Below are 10,884 nucleotides of genomic sequence, written 5' to 3'. Positions count from 1 at the left end.
ATACCCTCAAGTGTGTCCACACCATACATACAGAACATACATACAACTTTTGAACAAAACTCACAAAGGAGAGGAGATGTCAGGGGATGGCCATCCTAACCATAGCTTGGCATCTTTGGAGGGTCTTCAGGTCTGTCACTTCTTTGTCCATTCCTGTATGGTCTTTTGCAGGTATTGGGTCAATTCTTTATCTATTTGGACATATTCTCCTTTCTCATCTGATGTGACAATGATGTGGATGGCTTGTGATGAGGTCGCGGGGAGAGCGCCTGAAAGTGCAGGGCTATGTAATTGGCATTGCCAGAACTCTTTTTTGGAGCTGGGTTGTTAATGACACTGGGTACAGGGTATGAAGACATTGGGTTCTGCACAGGGACACAGTTCTCCTCACTGTCTCCAGAGTCTGTATGGGAGACCCAACAGCAGTACTTGGAGGACCTTGGGTTAAAGGTGTCATTGAATGTGGACCAAGACTTGGTGACAAATGAATTTAAAGGGAGCTCATTGATGACAGTGTTGTTACTCAGGTCAAGGGGTACTGACTTTGCTTTTCGGCCAAGCTTGAGGATCTCACTTCCTCGGCTGGTAAAGTGATGGGGCATTTTGCTCATGGGGATGTCAGAACCTGGGTTTATGGGTGTATAATTGCAATCAGAGCTGGCACTATCTGATTGAACCACGATAGTCTTTTCTAGAGATTTAGCAGACCAGCAGGCAGTTTCTTCACCTCGTGTTGGATACTTGTAGTCAATGATTGGAGGTCTTTGTTGAGGGCTGCCCCTGCAAGGTGTCTTGGGGTGATGTGGGGGAGCTAGGTCCACTGGGAGGTCTCCAAATTCCTCACACAGGGTGTTTCTGGGTGCCTTGAAGGTGTACACATCCTCAACATCTGCCACAGACCCTGCTTGGAGCAGGTGCTGACTGGAACTGCTGAATTCAGCTGGAGAAGAGCAGAGATTATGACTGACTGAAGAAAGGTTTCTCAGGGTGTCAGTGCTGTCTTTAGTTTGACTGAAGCCACAGATCTGGCATATGCTCTTGACCCACCTATTCCTGTCAGCCTCTGTCTCAGTCACCAGGTAAAAGGTGTGCTCATTGATAATAATATCAAACATGAACCTCTTTTGGAGCTCTTGTTTGTTAAAGGTCAGGGCTACATCCAACTGTGTACAGAAGTTTAGGTTGATGATCCCCAAGGGTTTCTTGCATTGTTCATTCTTATAGTATTCTAGAACATCTGGGTCACCACACATCTTACCCCTCTGCAGGATGAACCAGAATTTCTTCCAAGCATAGTCCCCCAACTTTTTCTCAGGAAGTGATTTCTCCAGCCAGCCTGTGCACACCACATCAATTTTGTCTGACTGGAGCCCACAGTGGACAAGGGCTCGGGCTGCTCGGTCACCTGGCAGCTGGTGGGTAGCTCATGGAGGAAGAATTCCTCAGAGGCAGATTTCCTTAATAATTTTCTTAGCATTAATGCTTAATCCAATGTTAAAATGAAATCTTACCAGTACCTTGTCTCTTTGAACTTTCTCTGTGTGATTGACTGTGATCTCTATTCCAATCCAACTCTCTTGTAGTTGAGTTATCTATTTTCCTGTACCTTTTGCAATCCACCATCACAACTCCTTACTTGCTTGCCAGCATTCTGAGCGTGATCTCTCAGAGTCTCCTTTCTTTTCTGTTCTCAGTGGGACCTGATTTTGTGGCTGCTCTTTGACACCACTAAGTCCGAGTATTGGGCAAAAGCCTGGAGATTTGGATGAATCACAAGATGCCTGGTTCAGTTTCTGAGACAATGTTCCTCACTTTTATTGTGAAGCAGCCTTGCATACAAACTTCCAAAATCCCAGGTCAAAGGGTTCACATCATGATCCTAGTGGGGCAAGGTTAGGAAAACAGGAGGTACCTGTGGTTATACTGGAAAACAACTCTTAGAGACACTATGGGGGCTGAGTCCCAACACTCAACACTCTAACTACACTTATGAAGGATGATAAACTCTAGGACATGCTAAAAGTGAATCAAGGGAAGCCCAAAATTCTGTGATTCTAAAGTCTTAGGTCTCAATGCAGCTGTAATTACTAATTAAATCACTGAATGTCTAGATGAAACAGAGCAGAGATGGATCAAAAGCTTCACTACTCCTGGTCACACAATGCTCACAGCTGGTAAGAGAATTAGCGTGGACTCAACTGCATGCACCAAATCCCTGGAAGACAGTCTCAGGTCTTTAGTCTCTTCCACAGGCATTGCTAGTTGAAGTCCAAAACCCAGGGAATACTGGCACTTGGAGAAAAGAGGTTTCCACTGTCATTTTAAAATAAGCATTTAAGATAAAAACTGAAAGTTTGCACAAACAGAAAAAAATAAATGAGGTAATGCTAAAACAAATGCTAATAATTTAGTGTAATGTACAAAAATTACCACTTTTACTTGAGTATGCCTTAAGAAAAGAGTACAAATTCTATTTACATAATTATACACTTTGTCTTTGACTTCTTTTTCTTCTTTTTACCATCTTTGCTCATCTTTTCTTTATGATTTTGAATTTCTCGGACTAATGTATAGAAGGCATAATCAACACCCAGATTACATTACAATGCATTTTTTATTCTTCACACGGCCAGAAGTCTTTTCTTCTTTGCTGATTTTTTTCAATCTGTACTGTCGGATCTCTCTCACCAATGTATAAAAAGCATCCTCCACTCTCTGTCTTGTCTTTGCTGAGGTTTCAATAAATGGAATCCCATAACTTCCTGCTAAGTCCTGAGCCTGATTTGTGTCTACTGCTCTAGAAGGCAAATCACATTTATTCCCTACTAGGACCATAGGCAAATCCTCAGCGTCTTTTACTCTTTTAATTTGTTCTCTATAATGGTGAATAGCTTCAAACGATTTCATATTATTCATGGCAAATACACAAAGAAAGCCCTCCCCAGTCCTCATGTACTGGTCCCTCATTGCACTGTACTCCTCTTGACCTGCTGTGTCGAGAATGTCCAAGAGACAGGTTTCTCCATCAATTTTTACTTGTTTCCTGTAGGAGTCCTCTATTGTAGGATCGTATACATCCACAAAGTGATACTGAATTAGCTGTATCGTCAAGGCACTCTTGCCTACGCCATCAGCTCCAACTACCACAAGTTTATGCTCAGTCATTTTCAGCAGGCCTCTGCCCGTGCCGTGCCGCTCTTCAGGCTCCTGCTGCTACCTTCAGGCCCGTGTGCTGTGCTCCCTTGCTTCCTTGCTCTGGGTCCAAAATGGCTCAAGAGCCAGACTCTGGCCGAGCCGCTGCCTTCCTACTCCTCTTAATCCTCCTCCTCCTCCTCCTCCTCCTGTGCCTCCGCCACCACCGGCTTGGCCGCTGCCTGCAGAATTGCCACGGTAGTAATTTTTAAACTAGGTCTGATCCAATTGATACCACCCAGAAACCTCTGAAAACCATTTAAAGTTTGAAAGTTGTCCAGCGTAAGACTAATCTTTTGAGGGTGCACCCCATTTGCCACAACCAAGCTTGTCTTAGGTTTGGCTCCCTCACTGACCTTCTTATTTCCCTGCATAGCAGAAGCAATAACTTGTCCCATAATGTGGTGTCCATCTATATCTCTATAAATGCGAATGTAATCATTGAGGCTTTGGCCTTGTGAGGTGGTAAAGCCTCTTTACAATACTTGTTGGCATTTTTAAAAGCCAGTTGTCTAACTATAGACATGGCATTATCGGTATCCCCAAATATACACCCTGCAAGCAGCTGCTGAGATCTGTGCATATACAGCTGGATCATAAGGAATTTGCTGACCTAGGTCTGCATAGGCTCCCGCACCAGTAAGCATTTATGAGTTCTTTTCAGGGAAACTGGCAGCCGTCTTGCGCTGTACCATTTGGTTACATAGCTCTTCAAATTCACCTCTCCAAATCAAATAATCTCCCCTGGACAGCACAGCTGGACATAATTGTTGCCAATCACTGGGCGTGGAATTCAAGGCCACAAAGAATTAAAAAATGGTCAGAGTAATAAAAGGTACATGAGGCCTATAAGCCATAACTGCTTCTTTCAGCTGTTTAATATCCTTATAATTAAGAGGGGAATGCTCTCACAGATTCTGGCCTTGGGGAGCAACTATCTCTATGATTGAGAACATCACTGGGCGACTCTGCTTTTCAGGAAAGCCCAAAGGGAAACAGAGAGCACTAGAATTATGAGCAGGAGGATGAGACTCAAGGGAACATTTTTTTAGCTTATGTTATAATTTAACATACCTTTCCATTTCTTCCCTTTCCTTAGTCTAATCCCCTGAATATGAGGGAGAGGGCCCAAAGGAAGTGTCATTAGAAGCTTGAAGTGACCTAACAGGTTCTGAGCCTCTGTGAAAGGCAGCCTGGGCTTCCTTAACCTGCTTTTTCAATTCCACAGTATTACTAAGAGGTGCTTCTTTGACAGGAGGGCACAGAGAAAAAGTAACAGTTGGTATGGCATTCGGCCCATCTCTGTGTAATGTCCTTTGCAGGTCTATCCTCACCTGCTCCCCATCACCAATAGTAAAGATTAAAAACCAAGGGCTGAACTCGTACAGTTTTTAAAACGTCTGTTGCTGTCTTGCACTTAATACTGGTGCCCTGCTTATTGGACAATTGGACCAATTGGTTCCCCATAAGAGAGTAAGAACTAGCTGCACCCATCTTCAATACACCTGTTCCTTACCTTAATGCTGGCAAGTCTTCCCGGTTGATCCTTCAGTGTCTCCCCTTCTTTCCCAAATCTTGGTGAGAACTCTAATTGTCGTAATAGGCAGCTCTACCACCTTCTCATGGATTCGGGCAAGGGAATCTGACGATTACATAAAGACAACCTAGACAGTCACTCTTGCAAAGAGAAGGCTTTTTATTTCAAAGGGGAGTAGGCTTATATACAAATAGCAGCCCCAGTGTAAATTTACTCAGATCAAGGTCCATGCCGCCAATCGCCCCCTCAATGGGCAGATAATTTGCATTCTTGCATAAAGGCCTATGCAGAAGCAGGGAACTAGGAAGTAAACACCTAGTCACAAGATAGACAGTGGACCCTGAGGGCACTGTGGGTCACTCTTATTTACAAGAAGAACAGTAGACCCTAAAGAGGTCCCCAACAGGATTTCTCTGTGTAGCCTTAGCAGTCCTGGATATACCTCTGTAGACCAGGCTAGACTCAAATTCAAGGAGTTCTGCCTGCCTCTGCTTCCCAAGTGCTGGGTTTAAAGGCATGTGCCACCACCGCTCAGTTAAGATGTTATGTACTTTTTATTTCGTGAGCTTTGGTGTTTTGCCTGAATGTATGTTTGTGTGAGGGTGCTGGGTCCCTTGGAGCTGGAGTTGCAGATGGTTGTCCATAGTTATTCCATGTAAAAGGACTGGAGAAATGGCTCAGAGGTTAAGAGCACTGGCTGTTCTTTAGACGTCCTGAGTTCAATTCCCAGCAACCACATGGTGGCTCACAACCATCTGTAATGTGTTCCAGTGCCCTCTCCTAGTATGCAGGGCAGGCACATATGCAGGAAGAATGCTATACACAGAAGAAATAAATACTTTTAAAAAACATCCCATCTAACTTGTGCCTCTGGGTTTTTTACCTTTCTCTATTCTCTATCTCTTTCTTTCCTTCTTACTCTTTTGATGGCTGTGTGGCTGTCCCCTGGTGTTCTCTCTCCCCCTTTTCTCTTCTTTCCCTTTTCCTTTCCCTCTTCTTCTAATTATTCTCTCTGCCCACCAGCCCTGTCTATCCCTCTCTCCTGCCTAGCTATTGACAGTTCAGTCCTTTATTAGACCAGTCAGGCATGTTGGGCCGGAAAAGAAACACAGCTTAACAGGGTTAAACAAATGCAACATAAAAGAATGTAACACATCTTCAACTAATATCCCATAACAGCTGTGAGCTGCCATGTGAGTATTGGGAATTGAACCTGGGTCCTCTGCAAGAGGTACCCGTGCCCTTAATAGCTGAACCATCTCTCCAACCCAATAAAATAATAATTTTAAAAATTAGAAAAAAGAGGCCAGTTGGTGGTGGTGCACTCCTGTAGTCCCAGCACTCGGGAGGCAGAGGCTGGCTGATCTCTGCGAGTTCGAGCCCAGCCTGGTCTACACAAAGAGAGAGAGGGAGAGAGAGAGAGAGAGAGAGAGAGAGAAGAGAGAGAGAGACAGAGACAGAGACAGAGATTTGATAGCAGGGGTCCAAAATGTGGCAGCACAGCAGATAAAGGCATTGGCTATCAAGGCTGGTGACAAAGTTCAACCCCCTGAGGTAGTTCAACCATTCATTATTCAGGAAGGAAAAGCATGATCTCCACATATATAATCATTAGTTCTAGGACCAAAGGCTTGAGACATATGCCAGTCTTGTTTGTTTTAGCCAATAAAAAGTCTTACTAGAAAGTACCTGTAGGGTCTGGTGAGATGGTTCCTCTGGTAAAGGTACTGACAACCTGAGTTTATTGCCTGGCTCCCACACTGTGAAAGGAGAGACTCTTGCAAGCTGTCATGGAACAATGCCCATAAGGGCTCCTGCATTAATTAGAAAAGACCCACAGGTGCTGGAGGGATGGCTCTGTGCTGAGGAGCACTTGCTGCTGTGCATTGCACAGGTATAGACCACGAAATATTTTTGAGACAGCGTCCCATTGTATATCTCTGACTAACCTGGAATTTGATATGTAGACCAGGCTGGCCTCCAACTCACAGAGATCTGCCTGCCTCTGCCTCCTCAGTGTTAGAATTAAAGGTGTGAGCCACCATGCCCAACTCACACAAAATAATTTTTAAATGCAATTTGAAAATCCTGAATATATTTATGTAACCAAATACTTGTAACATCATATTGGCACCTTGGACAGGTATTTTTGTTTGTTCATTTGTTTACTTTTTAGATAGGGTTTCTCTGTGTAGCCCTAGATATTCTGGAATTCACTATGTATCACAGGATGGCCTTGTATGCACAGAGATCTCTGTCTTGTCTCTGTCTCCTGGATGCTGGGATCAAAGGTGTGCTCCACCATCGCCAGGCATTGAACAGCTTGTTGCTTGCTTTCTCTGGGGGGATGGGAGGGTGCTGGGAATAAAACCCAGGACCTTGCACACAACAGGCAAGAGCCCTCCAACTGAGCTACAGCTAGAGCCCCTGTCTTGTTGAGCCAGAGCCTCACTATACACCCAGTCAAGTCTAATGGAACATCCTGGTGCCTCTGTCTACCATGTGCTGGTGGATGTCACAGGTGTGTGCCACACAGCTTCCTGAGAGCACTGAACTCTGGAGACAGGGCAGAGGATAGATTCTGTGTCCCCATGAAATCCCCCATCATGCTTACCAGCTGGCTTTTACACAGGCTGAATGAAGATCTGCCACCTCAGCTAGGCTACCTGTGAAGATCTGGCCTCCAGCCTCAGCCTGGACAAGACCCTGACTGAGCTGGAACTGGGCCTAAACAACCTTGGTGATCCCAGGGTGATTCTGCTGTGTGAGGGCCTCAGGCACCCAGATTGCAAACTGCAGACCCCCTGGTGACTGCAGTTCCTGATTCAGCATGCTCGTCCTGTCTTCTCTGTCCATGGAGGCTGTGGGCCCACCCATTTCCTCCCCAGCTCTAGCTACAGAAATTTGATGTCAACTTTTCCTGCCACGGGGTCTTTACACACACATCACTGACACCAATGAAACGGCTCTTCTCTTCTGCTGTACATTTAGTTTCCAGGAGAGGTACTGGAGAGATGGCTCAGTTGTTGAGAGCACTGGCTGCTTTTCCAGAGGTCCTGAGTTCAATTCCCAGCGACCACATGATGGCTCACAACCTTTTCTAATGAGATCTTGTGCCCTCTGCTGGCCTGCAGGCATACATGCCAGCAGAACACTGTATACATACATATATACACATATACATACATACATACATACATACATACATACACACACACACACACACACACACACACACACACACACACACACACATAGTAGATATATGTATATTATATATATAATATATATATATTTAATTTCGGGGGAGATTGGTTAAACTTCAAAGTGTACCCTCTGTTCTACTTGGCTTTCTGTTACTGTGATAAACAACATGACCAAAGGTGACTTCAGGAATCAAGAGTTTTTGTTATCCTACAAGTTATATAGCTCCTCACTGAGGGAAACCAAGGCAGAAGCCTGAAACAGTAAAGAAACCAAAGAAATTTGCTGCTTACTGGTTGGTTCCCTGTGGCTTACTCTGCTAGCTGCTTTATACAGTCCAGCCCTCCTGGCCCAGGGATATACTACCCACAACGGGCTTCTGCAACAAATAACTATCAAGGTTTCTCTGTGTAACAGCCCTGGATGAACTCGAACTTGCTCTGTAGACCAGGCTGGCCTTGAACTCAGAGCAATCCCCCTGCCTCTGCCTCCTGAGCACTGGGGTTAAATGTGTGTACTACCAAAGCCCCACCCCTTTCTTCTTTTTTTTTAAATTACAAATTTGACAGATGTGGCATTCTGCCTGCATGTATGCTCTTTTTGTTGTTTTGTTTTTCTTGAAAGGTTCCTGGTTCTAACTCTTGTAGATATGCCTGCTTCTGCTTCTGCCTCTGCCTCTGCCTCCTGAGTGCTGGGATTAAAGGCGTGTGCCACCACTGCCCGGCCTGCATGTATGCTTTTGACCAAGCTCCTGCCTGGTACTCACAGAGTCAAGAAGATAAGTTTAGATTGACTAGGACTGGAGTTACAGCCAATTGTTAGCTGTGTGGCCCTTTCCTTCTGTCCTGTCTTCCTCTCTGCCTTCTCCCCTTGTCTCTCTCAAAGGTGGGCAAGGCCACACCCCTGCACCCAGCATACCAATTTGGCATTTAAGCCCAGCCCCGGGGACCTAACCAAAAGGCACGGGACAAACTCACCTTGGCCGTCCCTTCCTCTAGGTTGGGCATTTGCCAGCTTGGCTCAGACACATGCCCAGGGATTGCCCATGTGTTCCAAGTCAACACCTGTCCCCAAGAACTGGATCTGAGCTTCAAAGATTTGGGAGACAGGGGACTGTGTCTGCTGGGGGAAGGCCTGGGGCATCCAGCCTGCAGACTTCAGGAGCTGTGGTGAGTGTTTTGCTTAGGAGGAGGGCAACAGGAGTAGAGTGGAGATGCTAATGGAGTCATGCACCACTTCATACTGGCTGCTTAAATAGAAATTTTAAGGCCAGCCTCAGCTTTATAGCTACTATCAGGCCAGCGTGGGGTATGGGAGATGCTACTTCAAAAAACAGAACAGAAAACAATGATGGCTATTTTCATTCTAAAGGCAGGAAACACATAAACATAACTGAGCAAGGGAGTGATGGCTGGAGCCTTTAATCCCAGCACTCGAGAGGCAGAGGCAAGAGGATCTCTGTGAGTTCCATGCCAGCCTGGTCTACACAGCAAGCTTCAGGACAGGCACCAAATGTTGCAAAGAGAAACCCTGTCAAAAAACCAAAAAAAGAAAATGTGGTATCTCAATTTCCTGCTCCTGCCACCATGCTAACCACTTGCTTCCCTAACTCCACACATAAGTGGAGATAGAAAAGAATCTCCCATCCTACAAAAAGCAACCCCCATTAGACAAACATACACATACATAAATACACACACCCACACACACACACACACACACACACACACACACCTGACAAACCTTGGGGGTGTTTAGAAACTGCTTGGGAATAAGGCATTTACTAATTTGGGCATTTTCTTTTCATCTATGAGTATGTGCATCTGGGTTTGCAGTGTGCACAGAGACCAGAAAATGGCATCAGATGCCTGGGAGTATCATTTACAGGATGTTGTGAACCATCTAAACCAAACTTGGGAACAAACTTGGCTCCTCTAGAAGAGCAGTCTTAACCACTGAACAATCTCTCCAGCTCTTGCTATTGGAATATTAGGTTTCTATTAACTGTTACTATACTGGCTATACTCTCAGACTCACCCTGCTTCACAACACTGCTGCTCTATCTCTATATACATATCCCTTGCCACTTTATCTCCAGTCAGGGTTTCCTGTGTATAGCCCTGGCTATCCTGGAACTCAGAAATCAGCCTTCCTCTGCTGAGATTAGTGTTAGCCACCATGTCTGTCCTTCCAAACCCACAACCTTATCAAGCTGCAGGCACTGGACTCACTGTTTAGAGATTTGTTCCCTGAGGTCAGGGACCTCACTAACTCTATACTTCCAGAGCAAATGTGGTTCCAGACTAAAATGAGGAAGAATTTAACCACAGAAGGAAATCACTGATCCTTGCCTTCCAAACACAAAGGAGTTCCAGTCTATAATAACTCACATTATTATAACTTATATTATTTTTCTGTCCCCAAGTCCCCGCCTACCAAATGTTTATTTATTCTGTGTAGCCTGGGTTGTCTTAGAACTCAGCATTGTAGTATAGGTTAGCCTTGAACTCAGAGATCCAGGGGCCTCTGGTCAACAACTGAAGCTAATTAGGGTTAGCTGTGTGAACATGACAGGCTACACCACTCACTAAGGAAGGTTTCCAGCAACCACTGGATGAGCTCATGACACTTTCCTTTAAACCCTGTCACCTGTAAAATCCTCACCTCAACTCACTGAAAAGACCACCTCACCCTCCTCAGCTTGTCCCCTGCAGGCTGGACAGCTGTGGCCTCACAGCCAAAGCACGTGAGGACCTTTCTTCCATCCTGCAAATCAACCAGACACTGACTTAGCTTAATGTCACCAATAACGCTCTGGGGGACACAGGTGTCAGGATACTGTGCAGAAGGTTAAGACATCCAAGCTGCAAACTTCGAGTCCTGAGGTGAGAGATGGACCCTGATTTCTTGGGAGAATAGGGGATTCAGGAATGCTGGCCTCAGATTTGGGG

At 45.2% G+C, this 10,884-nt stretch overlaps 1 protein-coding gene across 1 annotated transcript; it reads right to left on the bottom strand.

Annotated features, from left to right (window-relative positions):
- Window positions 1–2,578: 2,578 nt before the first annotated feature.
- Window positions 2,579–3,165, bottom strand: LOC113838746 (GTPase KRas-like). Its single transcript, XM_035453735.1, has one exon. It carries the CDS (start codon window positions 3,163–3,165, stop codon window positions 2,596–2,598), a length of 570 nt encoding a protein of 189 aa, XP_035309626.1. The 3' UTR covers window positions 2,579–2,595.
- Between the last annotated feature and the right edge of the window lie 7,719 nt (window positions 3,166–10,884).

This window comes from Cricetulus griseus, unplaced genomic scaffold (assembly GCF_003668045.3).
Source record: "Cricetulus griseus strain 17A/GY unplaced genomic scaffold, alternate assembly CriGri-PICRH-1.0 unplaced_scaffold_177, whole genome shotgun sequence".
NCBI lineage: Eukaryota > Metazoa > Chordata > Mammalia > Rodentia > Cricetidae > Cricetulus > Cricetulus griseus.
This window is presented reverse-complemented; position numbering and strand designations above follow the sequence as displayed.